The sequence below is a fragment of the Macrobrachium nipponense genome, chromosome 14, assembly GCF_015104395.2.
Source record: "Macrobrachium nipponense isolate FS-2020 chromosome 14, ASM1510439v2, whole genome shotgun sequence".
Taxonomy (NCBI): domain Eukaryota; kingdom Metazoa; phylum Arthropoda; class Malacostraca; order Decapoda; family Palaemonidae; genus Macrobrachium; species Macrobrachium nipponense.
Genome location: NC_087207.1, coordinates 48,441,775 through 48,468,152, shown reverse-complemented (window position 1 = coordinate 48,468,152; position 26,378 = coordinate 48,441,775). Strand labels below are relative to the sequence as shown.

At 45.0% G+C, this 26,378-nt stretch overlaps 1 protein-coding gene across 1 annotated transcript in view; it reads right to left on the bottom strand.

The window, feature by feature from the left end:
* LOC135226492 (peroxisomal carnitine O-octanoyltransferase-like) overlaps positions 1–26,378 on the bottom strand; it is a gene marked incomplete in the record, with an annotated part of 719,233 nt that overhangs the window by 605,190 nt on the left and 87,665 nt on the right. The window contains 1 exon segment of the mRNA XM_064266109.1: positions 11,174–11,259. Coding sequence (XP_064122179.1) covers positions 11,174–11,176 — 3 coding nt within the window.

Genomic DNA, 26,378 nt, shown 5'->3' with positions numbered 1-26,378 from the left:
TAATGACAGTCTGGGGATTCCTGATCTGACGATAGTATCTCAGGACTGCCAAAAGCTGCAAGAAGCTTGTGGGCTTCTTAAAGGGTCTTTGGGCCTTTTGCAGGGCAGAAAATGCTCCAATGAAGAAAAGTGTCTCTTCAAGGGGCGAGACTCCCTGGAATAATGCCACTGGTGCCTCAAATCTGGGCTGGGTGTTGCTGGGCTTGAGGGGAGATCATGGACAATTGAGACGCCTCTTCACTTGCCCTGCATCGCAACAGGTTCAAATGAGGGGGCGGTTATTAAGGGTCTGGCAATGACCTTTGCCTAGGAGAGTTTGCAGGCTGGGTAGCTACATCCTCCACAGTCACTTCACTTGTACTTTTATCAAAAATATCCATTAAAAATTGCACAGATTCACCTACTTGAGCCACAGTACTTGCCATCACACAAACTTCTGATCAATCCTGTTCTCCAGGTTGGAAAAGCGGTCGGGTTCCAGGTGAAGGTGGAGTGGGAGGACTCTGAATACACAAAATATTAGAAATGGGAGAGATAACAACAGGTACATCTGTATTCACCTTCTTTGGAGGCAAGTTACTAGCTACTTTACTCTCAGTTTTAGCAGCTGCCTTCCTCTTCCTACCTCTTTCTAGTTTACTGAAATAAGACATTAAATTCCTCCATGCTTTCTTATCCCAGCTTTCACACTCCTTGCAAGTATTATCAAATGTACAATCCTGTCCTCTGCAAGAAGCACAAATGGTATGTGGCTCATAAGATGCCTTAGTTAAGCTGGTATTTCAGCCTTTACTGCAATTCCTTAGATTGTTGAACTAGAATCTAAAATATTCATGAAAATAATTGCAAAATGAAAACACAAATGATTATCAAAATTTTTAATTACGTTTGAACAAACTAAACAGTGTCAGCAAACCTAATTTGAAACTACTGAACTGCTAACTATCGATCGGTAATTCTCAGTGAGAGGAAAAACCAGTCGATAAACCAAAGTAACTAAATATTAACTAATTCGGACAGAAAAGCGCATAACCACAACGAAAAACAAATTAGAATCAATAACAAACGGACATAAGCCCAAATACTTCACTGAATTAGGAAGCAACAAGGTTGAAATCCAAGAAACAAGCTCCACTCCTATAGTACCGTGTTGGTTCTACGACAGCAGCAACAAATAGAGCTCTTTTCATATAGATGTTCCTCCTCTTTCCAGAAAGTGGGCAGAGTCTATTCACATACTGGACAGAAGAATATTACAACGAATTTCAAAATTCAAGCTGCTGTCGAAGTAGAAACTATAGCAATGTAATTACAGGGTAAGTTACTCTAATAAAAACTTTATGCTAATTTTACACACACACAAATGATTAGACCACAACAAAGAATACTCCAGTTTTACAGTAACCTAGACTATACCTGGTTGTTAAAAATAGAATATATACTGGGGATAACCAACACAATATACTGAGCTTTCTGATTACACTACATAATTCAAGAGGGGTAACAAAAGAAAAAAGATAAACTATGTTATTCATCACTGCTAATTGCAGGCACTTCCCAAAGCAGATGATGAAAGCCATGACTCCATTCTTAAATAAGTGACTATTTCTTATCAACACCATCCACTGTAAGCACTCCAGAAGCTCATTTGACTATATAGCACTGGTACAGACACTCGAGACTTCAGAGTCAGTTTTACTTCAGTGGAATGACCATACACTGAATAACTTTGGCTATCCAAAGGGATCAGAACATGCTCATTCCCAATAAAGAATAATGAGATAGGCATAAACAAAATAGTACTACAAAATATAAACCACTGATCCTTATTTCTGAAACCTAAAAAGTTTGGTTGCAAGAGGATGCATCCCAACAATATTTCGTCAGGCTCTCGTGCAAGAATTCCACTGCTAAGCCGGCAGTCCCCAATTATCAGCAGGGGTTCCGTTCTAAGTGGGGTGCCGATAAGCGAAAACCACCATTAACCAAAACTCAGCGACTTATGGCGCTTATGGTGGCAAGTTTTGGTTAATGGTGCCGATACCCAGTTAATGGCACTTCTGTTAGGTATGTTATGGTGCCATAACTCTATTATTGCCATCTTATGGCGCCGATAACCGAAACTTGGCCTGTTATGGTGCCATAAATTGCTGATTTTATAGCACTAGACAAGCCCCATAAAACTGGATTGCCATTTACTGAATCAACCGATTTCTGGGGACTGCCTGTAGGTACAACTCCCAATAAAATAATCATTTTTACCCTGTACACACTCCAGAAGCCCATTTGAACTATATAGCACTGGTACAGACACTAGAGCAGAGGTTCCCAACTGGTGGTCCATGGTGACTTTTTGGGTGGTCCATAGGATTTCCACTGTATTTGGTAAGAATACCCTACCGTGCGATAATTTGGGCTTTCCAAACATTGAAAAGCTTGGGATGAGAAAAGAATCCAGAAGTCTGGTTGCAAGTAAAAAAGGGATTTTGACGAAGGAAAAATCTATTTCTGGGCAACGACCTGTGTCGCCCTGTGAAATGGTTCCTTTGATACTATTTCTGAGGAATAAATATTGCTATTCATCCTAGAGAAAAAAGAAACAATATAATGCCAAGATAAATGGCTCGCTCACTTCTTATAGAAGTGTCGGTATAGTAAGGAGCGAGTGGAATCACTACCAGAGGTCTTGCATTTAGCTTCTTCCTTCGACAAAACCCCGAACTACGGAGGTGCCGTGCTACAGCTCCCGCGGGTCTACTACTACCGTGAGCGCCTCCGACGCCTGAGACGTCATTCCTGAAGATAGCTCCAAGCTTGGGGTAAGCTGGGTGAGGATAATCTAACTAACAGGGTGGGGTTTCACAGGGCGACACAGGTCGTTGCCCAGAAATAGATTTTTCCTTCGTCAAAATCCCTTTTCTGGGCTTGACCTGTGTCGGCTGTGAAATAGTACCAGAGAATGCTAAACACCAAGCTTGAGGAACAGTACAGATAAATTAAGAAGTAAAGTTAAACACTTGTAAGGTTAATAGTATAATAATCAACTAAAATTACAGTCTTACCCTAAGGGAAGTATAAGCCCTAAAACACGATTATAACTTAAAATTAGTTAGCTTAACAACAAACAATAAAAATACAGGGTAGGCAAAGACAGGATTATAAGTTGATATATACAAAAGAATGGAACTGAATCCAATTAGAATGATGAACAAAAGCAAAACTCAAGGTAACCCAATACATGGAGGCGACTAAACTAAGTAAGGGTGCAATGGGGCAGAAAGAAGGGAAGGCTACAAGAAGTTATAGTAAAAATTAAGAATCAGGAGAAACTGTGTTTCCAGCTGCCACTGCTGGAAATTTGAGGGCTTCTAAGGGTTTTAGGTAGTGCCGTTTGAAAACTGTCGGAGATTCCAGCCTGTATACTTCTTCAGATCGTCAAAATTATGTTGTTGGAAATAATTAATAGATGTGGCCACCGCCCACTAAAACATCGTGGGCCTGAGGAAAGGACTCTGGATTGGCCTGTTTAATGAAGTATAAAATTTGTTGCCTGATGCCTTTTAGGGATAATGTACCACCTTCCTTCCTAATGAACAATGGGCCCTGAAGATTTCAGAGTTGTTCTGCTTAGGTAGGCTCTTAATGAGTTGACAGGACAAAGGGAAATGTCTTGAGGTAGTGGTAGGATTTTCCACGAGGACCATCTGTCCTGTGGGTCTTCATTTTTGGCTAGAAAATGGCGATCTGGGGATAAGAGGACTTCCCCTGAGGGGAGGAACTCAATGTGGCCTGGTTCCCTTGATAAGGCTGACAGTTCTGATATTCTAGCTCCGGAGGCTAAACTTAATAAGAATAGGGTTTTCCTCAGGAGGGATATATAATTGCAAGAGTCATTGTTAATGTCCGAGGCCAGTTTGAGGACATCATTAGGAACCAAGAGGACTGATTTAGGTCTCGTTGATGGTCTTAATCTAGCACAAGCTTTTGGTATGGACGTAAAAGTAACGAATCCGTAAGGTCTATGCTAAAAAACCAAATTGGAAAGATCTTTTTTAAGAGCTGATTTGGTCGTAGTGATAGTGCTTGCTGCTAAGCCTTTCTCAAACAATGATCTGAAGAAAGTTATGGCTAGGTTCGTTGTCATGACTTGAGAATTTGACAACTTAAGGAACTCTGCTAGTTTCTTGACAGATGAATCATATTGCCGGAGAGTAGATTCTCTTTTTATCTGATTCCAAGAATGAGATATTCTGGGGATCAATTTCTGCATTCCTCATGGCTGCGAATTTCAGAAAATCCATAAAGTTAGGGTTTTCTGAATTCTTGAGGAAGCGGACAGTGTGAGTTTGCACTAACTGTGTTAGTTTGGGGTTGGGAATCAGTAGTGGTCGGAGTCTCAACTCTAGGAGTAGAGGGAACCAATTGCTCTTTGGGCCAGTTGGGAGCTACTAGAGCTACTTGGCCCTTGAATGTCCTGAGTTTGTCTAAAACTTTCATGAGAAGGTTCACGGAGGGAAGAGGTAAATATTCTTCCATTCGTTCCAATCGAGGATCAGTTGCCATCCGTAGCGTATGCTAGAGGATCGAGGTTGGGTGCCACGTAACAAGGGAGTTTGTGGTTTGACTCCGTGGCGAAGAGGTCTACTTGGAGTCCGGGGACTTGTAGACTGATCCAATTGAATGAACTCCTGTCCAGTGTCACTCCGATTCCAACGGAGTGGAGAGCGATAGAGCGTCTGCTACTACGTTCTTGACTCTGCCAGGTGAGTGGCTGACAGGTGCCATTTGTTTTTGTTTGCCAGAGAAAAGATGGCTATCATGACATGGTTCAAGTGGCTTGACTTGGATCCGCCCCTGTAATGCAGTGTACTACTACTGCAACTGTCCAGAACTAATTTGAAATGTGAGTTCTTGGGGGCGGACGGAGCCGTTTCAGTGTGAGGAATACTGCCAAGGCCTCCAGTACATTGATATGTAGCTGGCGGAATGTTAACGACCAAGTTCCTTGAACTTTTTCGTACTGGGAGTATCCTCCCACCCTGTTAGTGAGGCGTCTGTGTGGATCACTAATGATGGAGGGGGAAACTGTAGAGGAATTGCTTTTGAAAGATTCTTTGTCTCCGTCCAGGGGCGGAGACGTTTCCGTAAGATCGCTGGGATAGAGGCTAGTTTGTCCCACGTGATCTGCAATTCGCTCTTGAGCGCCATACTCTGTTTAATATTGAGTTTGGCTCTGAGCAGAAAGTCTGGTGACTGATGCAAACTGGAGTGAGCCCAGGATCCTTCTCCTGGCACCTCCGGGATGTTTGTTGTTTTCGTTTGAGAAATTGTTTTGTAGCTCTTGCAATTTCTTTCCTTTTCAACGACGGAATTGATAGAGTGTGCGATTGTAAGTCCCACTGAAGGCCTAACCACTGGAATCGTGATTCCGGTGTTAGTCTGGACTTGGTTTTGTTTATTTGAAAACCTAAATGTTCCAGGCATTTGACACTTTGAACCGTTGCTTCTTTGCATTCTTTGGGGTTCTTTGCCCAAATAAGCCAATCGTCCAGATAAGCCACTAACTTATTCCCTGTTTCCTTAGTTCTTTGCACTACTGCTTCCGCCAATTTGGTGAAGATCCTGGGGGCTATGTTGAGCCCGAATGGCATTACCTTGAAGGAGTAGATCTGTTGCCTAGTTTGAAGCTAGGAAAGGACGGAAGTGTCTGGCTATGGAACTTGGGAAATGATAGTAGGCATCTGTAAGATCTATAGAGGTTGTGACGGCCCCACGGGGAAGTAAGGTGTCTGTACCTGCGAAACAGTCAGCATCCTGAACTTGTCGCAATGAATGAATAAGTTCAGATGGGACAAGTCTAAGATGATTCTTCGGTTTACCGAGTCTTCTTTGGCACGCTGAACAAGCGTCCTTGAAATTTTAAATTGTTGACTCTTGAGACTACTCCTTTGAGAAGGAGGTCTTCGGTATATCTACCAATTCTGTTGTTGGTGCTTGATAGAATCTGTTGGTTGGAGGAGGGCCCTCTAGCCAACTCCAACCTAGTCCTTTTGTTACTATACTTGAGCCCAAGGGCTGAACCCCCACCGCTGGCGGAAGAGGTACAGCCTCCCTCCTACCTTGGGACTCTCACTGCTGGTTTGCCGAGGGGCGGCCACCTCTTCCTCCTCGGAAACCTCTTCCTCTGTTAGCAGCCCTGCCGGCGGATCTCTGAATCGAGAGGCACCTCTTGCTCTGCTACCTCTCGCAAACCTATTGAAAGCCTGAAAGTTCGGCTTTCATAGTTGGAATTGTAGGCTGGCGAGACAGCAAAGGAAGTAGAGGGTTGAGATTGCTGGGACTGCAGGGGTCAGAACAAGGTATTATTGTTGACCCTTCGACGATGGTTGCCCATTGTGATGCTGGGACTGCCTGAACCAATGTCTGCTGAGAAGGCTGGAAGGGAGAAACTTCCTTGGTTTCTCTTGTTCCTTGGGTTAGGACCAGAAGATTCCTGCCTCCGCTTTGCTACCAGTCCCCACCTGACTTTGAGGCACTGGTTAACCTTAGAAGCTCATGAAGGACTTCTGCTACCACTGGTGCTGGAAAGAGGTCCGTTCCCCAAATGAGGAGCAATCAGTTTATTCGGTTCATGGCGGATAGTAGCTTCTGCCAGAACGTGCTTCCTACAATTCCTCCTGGCTATGAGGAAGTCGTAAAGGTCACACTGCATGGTGTGCAGCAGACCTTTAGCCAAAACTTGAAAACAACGGCTCTTGTTGGGTATACAAGAGCCGTCACCTCCGCCATAGTCATGGAGGAAAGGGATCTCGCGAGCCTAGTCCCGGCGTCGTATTCCATCCTGGTATGAGGGAGTCCGACAACCTGGGGAGTCTCTCACTAAAGAGATGAGGTGGCACAGTCCGCCTTTAGTTTTCCTACTGAGAAAGTAGGAACTGCCCCTCGAAGTACGTCTCGGAGCCTGGGACTAAGAGAGAGGTGGGGTTCCGTCTCTCGTAGTTGAGGCAGGGGCTCGTCTTTCAGGGCAGCCTGAAAGGTTGCTTCCACTACCTTAAGGTCCAGTGGTAGCGGAGTCCCTTCCACCGGAGTAAAAATGGTGAAAGGACTTCTAAAGGCAGTAATGCGGGTGTTTTCACACCCCCATTCCTCCAGACTTCTCATTAGAGTCTGCTGTGCCTGTTCCCTCGGAAGGATCACTGTTTCCTTGGGAACCTTGTCCTCTCTCATCATCGCTGCTTCCGTTAGTCGACGTAGCCATGAATGGTGGTGGGAAGGTCCCTGGGGTGGAACTCAAAGTCCTCACGCCTTCGAGTTCCTATGCCTTCGATTGTCAACATTCCGTTGACAAACAGGGCATATGAAGCAATCCTCCAAGGGTTGGCCGCCTTGAATTCCGGCAGTTGGCTGGAATCTGGCATTGGAAGAGGAGAAGGTGGCACAGTTAGGGGGGAACCTGCCGCGACTGAGGTTTGAATCCCGGCGATAGCATTCTCCTGAGCGGCCAGCCGTTCCGCCAGCGATTGGATCGACTGGCCGGAAGGCGTAACAGAACTGGAGAGCTGGGAGAGCACCGAGCCGACCTTGTTGTCAACCAAGGCCCCTACGATCACTCCCACCTGCTCCAGAATATTAGCCGAAACGATTCGGGATCAAAAAGAGGGACGTGAGCCCGATCCTTACATGATCTATGTTTGGGGGACCTCGACGCAGACGAAGAGGCCTCCCTTGACCTAACTGATCCGGGGTGGTGGGAGTCGGAGTTACAGTGTTGTCAGGATGACCGATTTCTTGGGGAGAGACTTTTTAAGTTTCTCCTCGGTCATCTTAGCCTTGGGGATCACCGAAGTAGCCTTAGGACGGACAGACCGCTGCTCTTCAGTGAAGCCCGGAAAGAAGTGGAAGTAGAAGGATCAGTAGAAGGTGATGGAGAAAGGGAATTCAGGAAACGGGGGGGCCCTGAGAACCCACAGAAGCTGCCCCTACTACACCCTTACCTGTACCCATGGATCAATGCATGGGTTCGACGTCGAGGTTCATTGCCGCAAAGTCTTCTGCAACGTCCTCTGGGAAAATCTCCCTCCTGAAGGGAGGTCGTGACTTGAAGGTCGGCCAGCAAAGGGGCGGCCGCTATCGGGTCCACCACTGATCCTTTCTTGGCTCCTGGGAATACTAGGTCCGCCATATCCTGGGTAAGAATGTAAGGGCGGCCCTTCGAATTCCGGCCAAAAAACCCCTCCACCCAAGCTTTGAGTCGACAAAGCTTTCTTTCTTTTCTTCATCAGAACCCTGTAAAAAAGGGTCTAGAGTAGGGAGAGGATAAGGGAGGAATGTCTGTTGTGTTGAGATTCCATATGAATATGTGTCTCATATGTGAAAGGTTATATAATAATAACAATAACAAGTATTCCAGGTGACGAATGAATGAAGAAAGTGCTAAGAAACTTACTACTAGTGAGGCAATCTCCTACTAGCAAGTAGCAGGTTTGGCAAGCTTCATGATGCCAAACGATAAAATCCTCCACTTTCACTGCACATCCTGCGTGAGAACGGCATACTAATATGGCCGCACAGGTCTTGGAGGATGGCATTGCACCCAATCTCCTGGCACAACATCTGTAAGTCAAAGGATACATGAGTACCAATGACAACCTCCGTGGTATAATATGCAAAATATCCGTGGGTGCCGGAGTAGGAACCGACGGATAGAGATCTACGAATGAATATTATGTAGAAAAGTTACGAGGGGGAAGAAAGTCTCTGCCTCCGCCTAAGCTCACTTGTTATATGATTAAAAAATAAAACTCCGTAGGGCCCGGAGTTCTCGTATGGCCCGGAGTTAATAATATGAGTGAGCAATGTAAAACTTCTAAACGAAGCAAGGGATAGTACGAGAGGCGGAAATAAAAAACCCCCCGGAGTAATGCAAAAGATTCTAAACATTAAATAAAAACAGAATAAAAAACAAAATAAAAACCATTATATCAGTAAGTGCTCGTGTGAACTATCCTAAGTGGATAGGAAATCCAGTGGTTCCCTCCCCCCCCTCTCTATGTTGGTAGCGGCGGATAGACACCTGCCGGACTGAACTGGGGGGGGGTGGGGTTGGGTAGGGAAGTCGTGGGGTAGGGGGAGCCCTCCCCCTGAGCGGCAGGTTAAGGACGGAGAAGAAGGGGGAAGGAGGTGGTCCGAGCCCCCGAGGACACATGACGAGTGAGAACACCAGTAGGGAGGGGATATCCACCAGTCCCGTGAGTCACCCCCTCTCATGCAGACTCGGACGCTAGCTGTGAGAAACGAGTCATCACCCATCGACGTGGATGGCAATGTATGGAGGGGGGGAAATGGGGGGACAGGAGGGGGGGGGACCCACATAACCGGGTGGTGGCTCACCGCGATCAACCGGTGGTCTTCCCAGCCAGGTGAAAGACACGAGGTGGGAAGAACCGTCGGAACAACATCAATATCACTGATATATATAGGATTACTTATAATAATCAATCAAATAATAAAATTAAAGCAATATCTTAAAGCTAGGCTAACACGGGGAACACGAAGCTAAGCAAACAGAAAATTAGGCTAATCGCCGATCCGAAGAAGAAAGGGGTATGTTAGCCTAATCTAACCTCTAGTTCAAGAAAACGGGGGGGCAGGCTAATCACCAATCGACAATTAGGGTATGAAAGCCTACTTAACGGTAAAATAAGTGTAACAGGGAAGCTAATCGCCATACCGAAGCATGGTGTATGTTCCAGCAACCTAGTACCTAATATTATTATAATGGTAATCAGGAACTAGAGAAGGTAAGAGAGAACATCAGAATAATTAAGATGATATGACTCTCAAAATCGTGACTGATAAAACTCCTAACAATGTAAGGCGTAGCTAGACTAAGGTCCGAAACGTGCGGTCGGAGCGTGCCCCGTGGAGGCCTAACTAAAAAACTAACTGCATGAAAGATATAGAGACTGTATAAGTAACCATATCTAAAGTACTGAGAAAGGGAAATCCCTAACGGTATGGAAGACTGAAAGAGAGAACCCGTACCGCCCTGCGGTCGAGGGGCATACCGGCCGATAAGGCTCCGAATATGTATATAACACGAAGATATCATAAAATGAGATCAGTAACCCCAAACAGTACTTAACTTAGAAGCAGAAGCTGAAGACATCTTGAAAATTAAAGTTAATCCAAAATCGAGCGATACACAGCACAGAAAAATTCTAACGTGTGGTTGTAACGCGTGCTATCGAAGGAATGACGTCTCAGGCGTCGGAGGCGCTCACGGTAGTAGTAGACCGGGAGCTGTAGCACGGCTCCTCCGTAGTTCGGGGTTTTGTCGAAGGTAGAAGCTAAATGGCAAGGGACCTCTGGTAGTGATTCCACTCGCTCCTTACTATACGACACTTCTATAAGAAGTGAGCGAGCCATTTTATCGGCATTATATTGTTTCTTTTTTCTCTAGGATGAATAGCAATATTTATTCCTCAGAAATAGTATCAAAGGAACCATTTCACAGGCCGACACAGGTCAAGCCCAGAAATTAATGAATTTAATTTGCAAGGAAAGTGTTTATTATTTGTTTACTCTTGCGTCCTTAGGAAATCTGTTTGTTAGAAAGAAACAAAAGGTTACACAACTACGAATTCCATTTCTAGGAAAGTCTGTTTTTTAAGACATATTAAATTGTTAGTCTGGTTGCAGGTAAAAATGAATGAATATAATCTGAAAGGAAAGTATTTACTAGTTGTATATTCATGCATAATTTGAAAATTATGTTCGTTAGAAATAAATTTTAGGGCAAAAGGTTACACAGCTGCTCCTTTTCCAGGGAATTATGTTTTTAAGAAATATTAAAATGTTGGCTGGCTATTCTTTTGTGTAACTTCTCAGAATTATTTTGAATAAATGTATTTCAAACCCAAATGCTTGTTGTGTATACTTCTTTATCTTGATCAAAAATGAAATGGTCCACAGCATACTGCTTATTGGGTTGGCGGTCCATGGCGTGAAACCAGTTGGGAACCACTGCACTAGAGACTTCAGAGTCAGCTTTACTTCGGTGGAATGACCATACACTGAATAATTTTGTCTATCTGAAGGGATCAGAAGATACTCATTCCCAATGAAGAATAATGAGCTATGCAAGAACAAAATAGTACTACAAAATACAAACCATTGATCCTATTTCTGAAACCTAAAAAGAGGATGCACCCAAACAATACTTCGTCAGGTTCTCAAGCAAGAATTCCGCTGCTAAGCCTGAAAGAGAAAATAGTAATTACTACAATAAGCAATGTGTTTATGTGTAAATTTGAATACAAAGTGAAAATAACTGATTAATCTCAATGGCCTTCATTCCGTGCAGAAGTTGCAAGGAATTAAAAACTTATTTGTAACTTGCATCTTAATATTAGACATACAGAACCATACTTACACATATGTAAAATCATTATTCCACAAGACAATGGTTGGTAAGGTTTGATTGATTGATTTATTAAAGACTATCTGGCGTCGCAACTGCTAATGGTTATTGACGCCACTAAAATGGAATACATAAAGTATATGCATGCATATCCAAACAAACAAATACATTCATAAGCACATACATACACGCACACACAAGACAAAATTATGAACTTAAAATAAAAAAAAATTTAAAATCACTTAAATTTTATAAAATAAAATTAACAATAAAATCAAACAGGGCACTTTCACTAAAATCTGCCCCTAAAATCTTGGTAAGGGAAAAACCACCTTCAGTTCCCCTGTAACTTAGAGGAAAGTACCTCTCTCTCTCATCTGACAGACTAGGGCACTCAACTATCATGTGTCTGACTGTCAATAGTACCAAGCAGTCGTTACAATAAGACTGATGACCCCCTCATCAGAAAGCCATGTGTAATTTTTGTATGACCTATTCTAAGCCGACTGAGTATTACTTCCCTTTGCCTAGTCATTGATGAATGCTTTCAAGGAAAGAGGGTGGTAGCTGTTTCTTTCATTTTTTGGTTTTCTAGCTCCATTGCAATTTCCAGAAATCAAGGAATGCTGATTTAATAACCGGATACATATCATTTGCAAGGAGTGCACACCTAGCTATATTACTTTGGTGGATAGCTGTTTTGGCAAGTGAGTCTGCTACTTTGTTTCCTGCCACACCAACATATGCAGGAAACAAACAGAAATATACTTTACTACCATTAATCTTAAGCAACTGATGCCACTCTAAAATTTCAATTATGATAGGATGGAGTGAATTAAAATAACCAATAGCTTGCAAGACACCCAGTGAATTGCAACATACAAGAAAGTGTTTCAGAATGACAAGCAATCTCTTTAAGGACAGTTAGGATTGCAGAACACACAGCTGTAAAAATGGATGACTGATCTGGCAGCCTTCTACTCCTATCAAAATTGGGAAATACAACTCCAAAGCCAAAGCCTGCATCAGACTTGGATCCATCTGTAAAAACTATGACTGAACCATCATGGTCTGCCAAATGTTCTAAAAAGGAGATGTGCAGCATCTCAGCACTCACTTCTTCCTTGCTACCAGTGAAGAATCTGCAGTGCTCCACAGAAGGAAGCTTCCAAGGGGGCACAACAGAATATTAAAATGGCCAGACTTTGACCTTTGGAATAGAATAATAATCTAAAATTTTAAAAACTCTATCCAAAAAGGTTTTGGATGATGTGGATTATGTTCATAAAGGCTAAATATTTATCATTAAAAACTGCACAGATACATCAAAGCCCAAGAATTCTAATTCCTCTCCTTCATCGCCTTCCTGTGCCTCTAGATCACTGTCTTCCATAGCAGTTGATAGCTGCTGGTAGAGCTGTCACGCTTCCTTGCATATGATGTTCGAGTCAAGGGGCACGTTCTTCTTATGGCAGTCCTTGATCCAGTATGCATGTAGATTCTGTCCATATGATTGTTTTAATTCATACTGTCGACACTGCTTTAGCTGGTACCAAAGTAGGTCATGCTTGCACTTTTACTGATTTCACTTTCTTTTTTCTTAATGTATCTCACCATACTCTCATTCACATTGAAATAGCGACCATGATGATACTTTATCCGTCCTTCAACATATCAAGAACTTTCCTTCTTGTTGAGGTTCATGATGGCCTTTCTTTTAGGCTCTTTGCCAATGGCCTTAGAAAGAGCAGGGAGCTTTTTAGGAGCCATTTTTGGCATGATGCACAGATATTTGCTGATATGCAAAACATGTCTCTTCCTTCCATGATATCCTCTGATCATGTATGTAGAGGTTAGGATCAGGATGTATACCTTTAATGGCAGAAATGTTCAGCAACAATTTTCAATGTAGAGAATTTAAAACACCTTTCTTCTGCGCATTCGACAATTTTGTTAATGGCCAACTGCATTTTTCGCTCAGCCACTGTCATTCGTGAGGCTGCAAACAATAGAGGTCATCAACAAAATAGGAAAACATTATATCTTTAGGAATCACAGAGGCAATGCTATTTATGAACAAAGCAAAGTCACACTAAGGACACTTCCCTGTGGAACTCCTCCTTGGCTGCGAAGAGTTGAGAATCAGTTTCCAACTTTAACCCCGAACCTTAGATTTTTTAGGAAATCTTGGATAAATAATGGTAATTCTCCTCGGAATTCATAATCATGGAGTGTCTTCAACATACCATATCTCCAGGTTGTATCTCATAAGCTTTCTCCAGGTCAAAGAAAACTGATACACAAAGTTTTCTGGAGATGAAAGTCTTGCATATGGAATTTTCTAGACACACCAAGATGTCAGTACAAGAGCACATTTGACAAAAATCACATTGGGCTGGAGTTATAAGGCCCTTCTTTGCTAAAATCCATATAAGCTACATATTAACCATTTTTTCCATCAACTACACATGCGTGATGTTAGAGCAATAGGACGATAACTAGACGGAGTAGTACCATCCTGGCTTCAAAAAAGGGATTTTGACGGAGGAAAAATCTATTTCTGGGCAATGACCTGTGTCGCCCAGTGAAATGTATCCTTGATCCTCATTTCTAAGGCATAAATATTGCTATATACACCAGAGAAAAAATAGAAACGACAGTGCCAGAATATTCTGGCTTGCTCACCTTTTAATAAAGGTGTCGGTATAGTAAAAGAGCTAGTGGAAACCACTACCAGAGATCCCTTGCCAATTAGCTTCTTCCTCCACCAAAATCCCCCATCTACAGAGGAGCCGAACTAAAGCCCCGCTACCCGCTACTACTACAGTGGGCGTCTCTGGCGTCATTCCTGAAGATAGCACCCAAGCTTGGGCCAGACAGGGTGAGGAATGTGAAAAGAGGGTGGGATTTCACTGGGCGTCACAGGTCATTGCCCAGAAATAGATTTTTCCTCCGTCAAAATCCCTTTTCTGGGCTCAGCCTGCGTCGCTCCGTGAAATAGTCCCAGAGAATTGGCCCCACCAAGCTTGGAAAGTTATGCATAAATATTGTAAAATACTGTAAAAATAGGTAAATTAAAAGACAAGTAAGGTTAGTTGCTATAATATAGAACTTAAGATTACAACAAAGTGACAAAAATATACAGACACAATGCGTTTTAATAGACCTTAACATAATTTAATGATAAGAACATAAAACCATAGCAACACATATGGTAAGGATATACAAAGCAAACAAGGGAACTAAGCCCAAACATAAAGTAACAATATCCATCATATGTACAACTACATCCAAGGTAAAATATACAGAGACGACCGAGCTAAGTAAGGGTGCTAGCGAGGCAGGCAGAAAAGAAAGAGCTACAGAGATAAGGTTAAGAAAGCATATATCAAGCAGTGTCAGGGGAAACTGTGTTTCCAGCTGCCACTGCAGAGAATTTAAGGGCTTCTAAAGACTTCAAATAGTAGCATTTAAGGGATTTTGACGTAAGGAAAAATCTATTTCTGGGCGATTGGTTCGTGTCGCCAGCAAAATATCCTTTAATCCATTATTTCTAAGGTAAATGCACTAACACATACCAGAGAATAAATAAAATAAAGAAAAGGTCAGTACTACTGACTCGCTCACCCTCCAAGAGGGTGTCGGTATGAACACTATGGCGAGTGAGACCACTACCACGAACCACTTGCCAATAGAAATCTCCCACTACAAAACCCCCACTAGAGGGGAGCCGACCCACAGAGTGGGCAGCAACTACTACTACTCCATCCCATGCTGCCGACTGCTGCGCCTCTGGTGGCCATCCTGAGTTAGCAGACAATCTGGCGTTTTGGGATGGGTAGGGCGGGATTTCGCTGGCGACACGAACCAATCGCCCAGAATAGATTTTTCCTTACGTCAAAATCCCTTTTATGGGGCTCAGTTCGTGTCGCTGCGCGAAATCGTACCAGAGAAATAGCACAAGATTGTAAAGAACAAATAAAACAGACAAAAAAGGGTCTCAATAAAAGATAACATAAAATGAAAAATTATAATTGCTAATAGATATACATATACACAATGATACAGAATAGAAACATATTACTTAAATTAACTTTTAAGGTTAAATAATAGTTTCCTTAAAATTAAACTTCTTAAATTTAACATATATATACCAGGGCCTTTACATGGAATATATGTTGAGCTTAACACTGTGTATAGTTAATATGTACAAAATAATTAAAGCAATTATAATAATAAATTGAATGGAACAAACTTCGACAATAATATAATAAAGAAATGTATATGACTTAGTATACAAAACCCGTAACCATTGTAAATGAGATGTGTCACCCTAGCATAAAAATAAGGGGATCACATCAAAGAGATCATTATATACAATCAATTGTGAGTGACCCTAGAAAAAAACAAAAAAATAAGGGGCACCCACTACACCATCATAAGAGCAGCTAAGACTCAAGGTAATCGTAGATGAACAGGGCAGGTATAGACAAAACGTGGGTGAGATAGGTAGAAAGGAGAACTGGATCTTCTACTAAAGATTAAACAGAGTCGGGGGAAACTATGATTTACCCGCCGCAACTGCTGAAAATTTCAGAGCTTCCAAGGACTTTAAGTAATGACGCTTAAATACTGTCGGCGATTTCCATCCTGTATACTTTTTTAAATCATCGAAATTCATGTGTTGGAAATAGTTAATTGAGGTGGCAACTGCCCTGAACATCATGTGCTTTAGGGAAGGAATCAGGATTGGCTTGCTTAATAAAGTACAGGATCTGTTGCCTGATACCTTTAATAGATAAAGTACCACTTTTTCTCTCTTAAAGAGAGGACCCGATGAGGATGAGGAAGTCCTGACAGAAAGGCTCGTAAGGTCGATACTGGACAAAGAGAAATATCTTGTGGAAGGGGTACAACCTTCCACGGTTCCCACCTCATCAAAGGATCTTCATTCTTTGCTATGAAACTACGTTCCGGAGAAAGTAGAACTTCCCCTGTGGGAAGAAATTCAACATGATTTGGATCTCTGGATAACGCCGACAGTTCTGAAATTTCTAGCTCCTGAAGCCAAGCTTAATAAAAATAGAGTTTTTCTTAAGAGCATTATAAATGAACATGTCGTATTATCTGTTTCTGAAGCCAGCTTTAGAACATCATTTAAGAACCACGACACTGACGTAGGCCTCACTGAAGGTCTAAGTCTAGCACAAGCCTTGGGAATAGACGAGAAGTAAGAGTCTGTCAAGTCTATGCTGAAACCGAGTTGAAAAATCTTTTTCAAGGCTGACTTGTTGTCGTAATAGTGCTAGCTGCTAAGGCCCCTTTTTCAAATAAGGATCTGAAAAAGGATAAGCTGAATTGATTGTCATGATTCTATAGCTGATTCTCTCAGGAAGGTTGCTAACTTTTGACTGCAGCATCATACTGTCTCAAAGTGAATCTCTTTTATTAGATTCCAAGAAGAATATTTCGAGGATCAATATTCGCATCTCTTTTAGCCGCAAACTTCATGAAGTCCATAAAGTTAGGGTTTTGAGAATTCCTGAGGAAGCGAACACAGTCTGTTCGTTTGTACTGACTGGGGCGGAGAGCCTGGGATTGGGAATTCGAAGAGGACGAAGACCCCAGTTCCAGAATGAGAGGGTACCAATTGCTCTTCGGCAGTCTGGGGCTACTAGCGCTACTTGACCCTTGAACGTCCTGAGTTTGTTCAGTACCTTCAGGAGAAGATTCACTGGAGGAAAGACAAAATCTTCTCCCAGTTGTTTCCAGTCTATGGACAGGGCGTCCGTGGCATAGGCCAGAGGGTCCAGGTTGGGGGCCACATAACGTGGGAGTTTGTGGTTCGCTTGGGATGCGAATAGATCCACTTGTAAACCTGGAACCCTCCGGAGAATCCATTGGAACGAACTGTTGTCCAGTGACCATTCCGACTCCAGAGAAAATGAGTCGGGATAGAGGCATCTGCTATGACGTTTCTCACTCAGCTATATGGGTGGAGGAGAGGTGCCAACTGAACTTGTCCGCCAGGGAGAAGATGGCTACCATGACATGATTCAGATGTCGTGACTTGGAGCCTCCCCTGTTTACACAATGACTACCACTGCGCTGTCTAAAACTAGCTTTATGTGGGAGTTCTTTGGCGGACGTAACCTTTTTAGAGTCAAGAACACTGCCATTGCTTCCAGTACATTTATGTGAAGCTGACGGAACTGGGAGGGGTGACCAGGTTCCTTGAACCTTCTTGAACTGAGAATATCCTCCCCAGCCGCTTAATGAAGCGTCCGTGTGGATGGTAATCCCCGGAGGAGAAAACTGAAGGGGTACTGATATTGACAGGTTTTTGACTTTTGACCAAGGACGTAGACGATTTTCCGCAGAACCTGAGGGACTGATGATAATTTGTCCCTGGACCTGACATTTGCTCGTGAGCGCCAGATTCTGGTTAGGTCTTTCAGTTTGGCTTTCATCAAGATGTTTGTCACTGATGCAAATTGGAGTGAAAACCCAGAATCCTTTCCTGGGCTCTCCTTGAAGCAAGTTTGTGTCCTAGAAATTGCTTTACTGACTTCGCTATTTCTTTTCTCTTGGCTGATGGAATCGACAGAGTATGGGAGGATAGATTCCATTGAATGCCAAGCCACTGAAAGTTTGACTCCGGAGTGAGTCTCGATTTTGTCCTGTTTATCTTGAACCCTAGATATTCCAGGAACTGGATTACTTTCAGTGTTGCTTTGCGACATTCCTCGACTGTTGAGCCCAAATTAACCAATCGTCGAGATACGCTATACCATGATCCTTGCGATCTTAGTTGTTGGACGACCACTTCCGCCAACTTCGTGAACACCCTGGGTGCCACGTTCAGACCGAAGGGGAACTACCTTGAAGGAGAATGCTTGATCTCCTATCTTGAAGCCCAGATAAGGGCGAAAGTGTCTTGCAATAGGGATATGATAGTATGCGTCTGTAAGATCGATAGAGGTGGTGACGGCCCCACGGGGAAGTAAGGTCCGCACCTGCAAGATGGTGAGCATCTTGAACTTGTCGCAGCGAATGGCCAAGTTTAAACGGGACAAGTCTAAGATTACCCTTCTTTTTTGTGAGCCTTTCTTTGGAACGCTGAACAAGCGCCCTTGAACTTTAATCTGTTGACTCTCGCTATTGCTCCTTTCTGAAGGAGGTCCTCCGCATACTCCGTCAATTCTTTGGATGGAAGTGAAGGAAAGGTCTGGATGGGGGTGGCGGCGGATTCGCCACCCAACTCCAACCCAGGCCTTTCGACACAATACTTTGTGCCCATTTGCTGAAATTCCACCGGTGGCGGAAGAGAAACAGCCTCCCTCCTACCTGGAAGTTCTCATTGTTGCTGGTAACCTCCGCGGCCTCCCCGGAAGTGTTTTCCTCTATTAAGGGACCTTCCTGATCCTCTCTGACGAAAGGATCGCTTACCCCTGCCTCCCTACCCCGAGCGGTCATACTGCTGAAAGCCCTGGCCTTCGAACACTTGGTTGAAGGCTGGGGAGACAGCGTAAGAGGTGGAAGGTTGAGGCTGGGGGGAAATCACATATATAGGCTTGTGATTGGGCCTTGGAGGTAGAGGGTTGGGCCGCCGTGCACCAACGGAACAGCCGAAACAGGCTGGGCGAAGCGTTGCTGTTTCTTTTGGTAAGGCTGGAAACGTCTGGGTTTCCTCTGAGCCTTACCCCTCACTGCTTGGTCTTGGCGTCTCTTTGCAGTGAGACCCCAACGATCCTTAAGGGCTTTGGTTAAGCCTTGTAGCTTCCGCCTGGACCTCCTTTACCATTGCATCGGGGAAGAGGTCTGCTCCCCAGATGTTCGATGAAAGCAACTTATTCTGTTCATGCCGAATAGTTGCTTCCTGGAGACATGCTTCCGACAATTCGTTCTGGCTTGTGGCGAACTCAAACATGTCAGACGTACCGTTTGAGTCAGTGACTTGGTGATAAGCTTGAATAGTGGCTCGGAACCGTAAGCAATGGTAGCCACTTCCGTCATGGCCATGGAGTTAATAGACCTGGCTAGCCTAGACTTGGCCTCAAACTCCGCCTGAATGAGGCTGTCCGGAAGTCTAGGCAGCTTCTCACCAAACTGATCCATAGCACAGTTGTTTGAGTTGCCCGCGAAAAAGTGTTGGGCAGGTCTTCCCACAGTTCTCCGGTTGAGGAAGCAAAGGAGATGTGGGGTCCGCTTCCTTTAGCTGCGGTAACGACTCCCCTTTTGGGCCGCTGGGATAGTGACCGTAGCGATCTTGGTAAGGAAGGGAAGCGGAGTTCCCTCTTCCATTGTGAAAATGGTGAAGGGACTCTTAAAGGGTTGAATCTTCGTATTTGAACAATCCATGTCCTCTAAGCACCTGAGCCATTCTCTTTGAGCCTGGTCACGTGAATAGAGGACTGTCTCTTTAGGGACCTTGTCATCTCGCGTCATGGCAGCGGCAGTGAGTCTGGCGTAGCCAATGAACGGCGGTTGTAGATCCTCCGGGTAGAAACTCGAAGTCCTCAATCCTTCGAGTTCCACACTCCGGGATAGAAATAAGCCCGTCTGGAAGGGGGCGTATGACGCCACCCTCCAGGGGTTATTCATAGAGAACGGAGGCAGAGAGTCATGAGGTGGAAGCTGAGCTATACCTGTGCCGAAAGGTGGGGGAGTAGCTAGCGGAGCCTGGCTCAGTTCGGCGATAATGTTATCCTGGGAGTTAATCCTGTCGGACAACCGGGAGAACATCTGCTCCATACGGTTCTTGAGAGAACCGAACCAAATATCCCCCATGTGCTGCAACAGACCAGCATTGGGATCCAAAGCGGAGCTGCTGCGGAGGTGGTTGGGTAAACTCTGAACAGGTACCAAGGGGAGAGGAGAAACGGCTGACTCCGCCGGAGTATGTGATCTCTCCTTGGAAGATCTACTCCTTGAGGATTTGGAGCCGGACCCAGAAGCTCTAGACCTCTCTGCTCCGGGGTTCGTAGCCGGAGACTTGCGAGATGTTGACGCCGACGACGTCTTACTTAGGGTTTCACAAACCGTCTGTCCTTTGACCTTAGGTCTTACGGAAGCATCAGGAGAAGTATAAAGGAGCTCAGCTCCTGTAAAGCCTTGGAAGGAAGCTGGAGAGTTAGCAGGAGTAGAAGACCCAGTGGCGCCCAAGGGAAGCCCTTGGGCGTCCAACGTACCTACCTCGACCAACAGGTCGTCAACACCTACCATTGGTTCAATATTTAGATCCAGTGTCGCGACTTCCGACGAGATGTCCTGGCCTGGTTCAGTCAACGAAGCGGCGAGCTGTTGCTGGATCGCCGCCATAGTCGGGGCTGCCTCTGCCGGTCGACGTAACCCGTTGATTGCCGCCGGGGAAGATCAGGACCGCCAACCTCTTCTCAAGGATATAGGGCTGTCCCTTGGCGGCGTTCTTGCCAAAACCGCCGACCCAAGCCCGCAGGGTTGCCAGGGCGGTGTCTCTAACAGCGGGAGCCTGGAAGAGAGGGTATTCGTTAGTTTTAAGTTTAAACTTAAAATTAAAACTTAAGTAATAGGTTTAAACTAAAAACATAGAGGATGCGAGATCCCATATAAAACAAGCTTAAGTTTAAAATAAGAGATTAAAATTAAACTTAAGAACTATAACCTTGTAGGGATTAGTGAACGGAGTTGGGAATACTTACCCCGTCTAAGAGCTGGCTCACCAGATCGTAGCAAATAGTGCAGGTCTCGTGAAACCAGACTTGAAGGTTCTCGTGCGGAGTCGCGCATGGAGCATGGGATCTGCAGACTTCATGCCCACAGGGGTCCTGGAGCATGGCATTGCAGCCGGATGCTCACAGTTGGTGGTCTGTAAGTGAAAAGATACATGAGCATCCTAAAAGATATCACTTACAGGCTAGAGGCTAAAAGAACTCCGCTGCATGCCGGAGCGCGAAAAAATTTTGGGCATAACCCCTCCCTTACCGCCTGAATAGGCTAGAACCCCGGAGAGATCCGGTGTGAGTAGGCAACGGAGGGATTTGGCTTAAGGTAGCTTAAATTAAACTTACTATAGTTTAAATTAAATACTAATACTTAAACCTAAAGCCATAGAGCGTACCGGAATAAATCCGGTGCGCGGCGGAGTTCGTGTCGCGATATCAGCGCGACGGGGTGGTTAGTAAAGACCAACTGTACGCCTGCAGTCCGCCCGTCAGGGTGAACTAGCACCTTTCCACGTGGATGCCGGAGCTCCGGTAGATTAAAGAGCACCAGTAAGCTGGGAAAGGCGAGAGGGCGAAACAGACTCGAGCTATCAACGGAGCGACGGAGTAACGACGGAGGGGGGAAGGCCAGTCCCCCCCCCTTAGTCATCCGAGCGTGCCGAGAAGCCGAGAGATCGCGGTCGAGTCCAGTCTGGGTCTGTCCAGCCCCCCCTACTCCCTCCGCCTAGGGAGAGAGGGAGGCAGGCACGGGTATGTGGAGCGAGCGTGGACAGACCAACCCTCCCCCCCGGCCCTATGGAAGAGCGGGAGGAGGGAAAGGTGACTGGACAGGCGCCTGGCTGCTCCGTGATCACGTAGTGACCACGGAGCGGTAACATGTAATACAATGACACAATAAAGCCTAGGATAAAGCAACCAACTAATCAGAGAGATGCTATAGAGAAGCAACCGAACTGAAGAGCGGAAGCAATAGTGGTGGATACCAATAATACATAACCTAGGCTACGTGAAATGCCAGACGCCGTAGGCTAACCTAAAACATAAATAATCAAAATTACTTAACGTAAAGAAAGAAAATAAATCAGTAGGAGAAACAATCCAGGAGTGTACGACTAACTCGAAAGAAAGTCTACCACTCAAAGCTAGCCGGGGCCGATACTAAGAGCTGTGGCTAGGGTCTGGATGGAAGATGCCTACGCAAGGTGAAGAAGACATGCATGCATGACATAAACCTAGTAGGCTGAACCCCTAACATAAAATAGATAACTAATAATAGAGCGTAAGGAAATAAGGGAAGGTTCTGGGTATGGAAGACCAAGAACGAACCCGCCACGAGGCAGAACCATGCTGCCATGCTTCCGACCTAGAGCCCGTATTTATACCTAAAAAACGGCAAATACTGACTCAAGGGCGGAAAAAACCAAATAGCAATAACAACTGATTACTTAACTTAGCTGCTGCGATGGCTGTACGCTCCATGACGAATAAATCCAAGATAGGGGCACAAAAAACACAGAGCAAAAAAGGGCATGTGTGTACGCGGTGCGCTAACTGAAAAGGATGGCCACCAGAGGCGCAGCAGTCGGCAGCATGGGATGGAGTAGTAGTAGTTGCTGCCCACTCTGTGGGTCGGCTCCCCTCTAGTGGGGGTTTTGTAGTGGGAGATTTCTATTGGCAAGTGGTTCGTGGTAGTGGTCTCACTCGCCATAGTGTTCATACCGACACCCTCTTGGAGGGTGAGCGAGTCAGTAGTACTGACCTTTTCTTTATTTTATTTATTCTCTGGTATGTGTTAGTGCATTTACCTTAGAAATAATGGATTAAAGGATATTTCGCGCAGCGACACGAACTGAGCCCAGAAAAATACTTTCGGAGATTTCCAGCCTGTGTAATTCTTAAGATCGTCAAAGTTCATATGTTGAAAGTAATTGATGGAGGTGGCAACTGCCCAAACATCATGAGCCCTTGGGAAAGACTCCGGGTTGGCCTGTTTTATGAAATACAAAATTTGTTGCCTAATTCCTTTTAAGGAAATTGTACCACCTTTCTCCCTAACAAATAATGGGCCTGAGGATATCAGGGTAGTCCTACTCAAGCAGGCTTTTAGGGAGTTGACTGGACACAATGACTGGTCCTGTGGAAGTGGTATGATTTTCCAAGGGGCCCACCTTTCTTGTGGATCTTCGTTTTTGGCTAAAAATTGATGATCTGGAGATAGAAGTTCTCCTGAGGGAAGGAATTCAATGAGACCTGGATCCCTTGAAAGAGCCGACAGTTCTGAAATTCTAGCTCCTGAGGCCAAACTTATTAGGAATAACGTTTTCCTTAAAAGAGCTATATACTCACAAGAGTCATTATTGATTTGTGAGGCCAATTTAAGGACATCATTTAAAAACCATGAGACTGACTTAGGTCTCTCAGAGGGTCTGAGTCTAGCGCAAGCCTTTGGAATAGAAGAGAAATAATAATCTGTCAGATCTATATTAAAACCAAATTGAAAGATCTTTTTAAGAGCTGATTTGGTAGTAGTAATTGTGCTTACTGCTAGGCCTTTCTTGAACAATGTCCTGAAGAAAGTTATGGCCAAATTTGTGGTCATGGTTTGTGCGTCTGAACCCTTGAGGAACAAAACCAGTTTCTTAACGGCTGAGTCATACTGACGCAATGTGGATTCCCTTTTATCAGATTCTAAGAATTTGATATTTTGGGGATCGATGTTAGCATCCCTTTGTGCCGCAAACTTCATAAAATCCATACAGTTAGGGCTTTCTGAATTCTTGAGGAAGCGGATACAGTCCGCATTTGTACTAACTGAGTCAGTTTGGGATTGGGAATCTGCTGAGGCCGGAGTCCCAATTCTAGGAGTAGGGGAAACCAGTTGCTTTTGGGCTAATTGGGGGCTACTAAAGCAACGCGTCCTTTGAACGTTCTGAGCTTGTCCAGTACTTTCAGAAGAAGATTCACTGGAGGAAACAGATAAATCTTCTTCCATATGTTCCAATCCAGAGCCATAGCGTCCGTGGCATAGGCCAGAGGGTCCAGGTTGGGAGCCACATAGCAAGGGAGTTGGTGACTTGACTTCGTGGCGAAGAGGTCTACCTGAAGCCCCAGGACCTTGTGACAGATCCATTTGAATGACTCCTTGTCTAAGGTCCTCTCCGACTCCAGCGGGGCAGAGCGTGATAGAGCATCTGCTACCACGTTTGTTACCCCGGCTAGGTGGGTGGCTGACAGGTGCCATTTGTTCTTGTCCACCAGGGTTTTTAAAAATGGCAATCAGTACATGATTCAGGTGACTTGACTTGGATCCGCCCCTGTTTATGCAGTGGACTACTACTGCGCTGTCTAGAACTAGCTTGACATGTATTTTCTTGGGAGGCCGGAGCCTCTTCAGAGTGAGAAATACTGCTATGGCTTCAAGTACATTGATATGCAGCTGGCGAAATGGTAAGGGCCAGGTTCCCTGGACCTTTTTGTACTACGAGTACCCGCCCCAGCCGCTTAGTGAAGCGTCCGTGTGGATCACTAATGATGGCGGGGGAAACTGGAGAGGATGTCCGTGACTGAAGCAAATTGGAGTGAGCCTAAGATTCTCTCTTGGTTCCTCCGGGAAGTCTGGACGTGTTTGAGAAACTGCCTTGTGGACTTGGCTATTTCTTTTCTTTTCAACGGCGGGATAGATAGAGTATGGGATCTCAAGTCCCACTGCAGGCCTAACCATTGGAAGCGTGATTCCGGTGTTAGCCTGGACTTGGTCTTGTTTATTTGGAACCCTAAGTGTTCCAGGAATTTGATTACTTTGACCGTCGCTTTTTGGCATTCCTCGGGGTTTCTTGCCCATATAAGCCAATCGTCCAGATAGGCCACTAACATTATTCCTTTCTTCCTCAATTCTTGGACGACTGCTTCTGCCAACTTTGTGAAAATTCTGGGTGCAATGTTGAGCCCGAATGGCATCACCTTGAAGGAGTAAGCTATCCTTCCCAGTTTGAAGCCTAGAAAGGGGCGGAAGTGTCTGGCTATTGGAACATGATAGTAGGCATCTGTAAGATCTATAGAGGTTGTGACGGCCCCACGGGGAAGTAAGGTCCGTACCTGCGAAACGGTCAGCATCCTGAACTTGTCGCAAAGAATGAATGAGTTTAGATGGGACAAGTCTAGGATAATTCTTCGCTTTTCTGGGCCTTTCTTTGGCACGCTGAACAAGCGTCCTTGAAACTTTAAATTCTTGACCCTTGATACTACACCTTTGAGAAGATCTTGGGTATACTCTATCAATTCCGCTGTTGGTTTTTGATAGAAGCTGTTGGATGGAGGAGGACTTTGAAGCCAACTCCATCCCAGACCTTTGGTCACAATGCTCTGAGCCCAAGGGCTGAACCCCCACCTTTGACGGAAGAGGTACAGCCTCCCTCCTACCTTGCGACTCTCACTGCTGGTTTGCTGATGGGCGGCCTCCACGTGCTCCTCGGAAACCCCTGCCCCTGTTGGCGGCCCTTCCGGATCCTCTTTGGCGGAAGGCACCTCTGGCCCGGCTACCTCTGGCGAACCTATTGAACGGCTGAAAGGACCGAGCCTCAAAAGCCGCGTTATAGGCCGGCGAGACAGCGAAGGAGGTTGATGGCTGGGGATGTTGTGGATGTTGCGTCAGAAGCACATACTGCTGTTGCGGTTGTGTCTTTGACGCAGCCTGTTGCGGTACTTGAGGTACCTGTACCGTTTGGACCAGAGCTTGCCGAGGTGCCTGGAAGGACTGGAACTTCCTAGGCTTCTTTTTCTATCTGGGGTTGGATCCGGTGGATTCGGGTTTTCGTTTCGCAACGAGACCCCACCTGACCCTCAAGCTCTGATTAACTTTAGAGGCCTCATACAGAACCTCATTCACGACCGGAGTGGGGAAGAGGTCTGTGCCCCATATGGATGAGGCGATAAGCTTATTGGGTTCGTGGCGGATCGTGGCCTCCGCCAGAACGTGCTTTCTACAATTACACCTCGCGATGACAAAGTCATAGAAGTCGCACTGCATTGTATGCAGAAGCGACTTAACCATAACCTTAAATAACGGCTCTTGTTCGTAAACAAGGGCCGTCATCTCTGCCATCGTCAAGGAGTTGAGAGACCTGCTGAGCCTAGTCCAGGCATCATACTCCGTCTGGATTAGCATATCCGAGAGCCTAGGTAGTCTCTCGCTAAACCATGTTGTGGCACAGTCAGGCTTGAGCTTTCCTACAGTGAAAGTAGGAGCTGCCCCT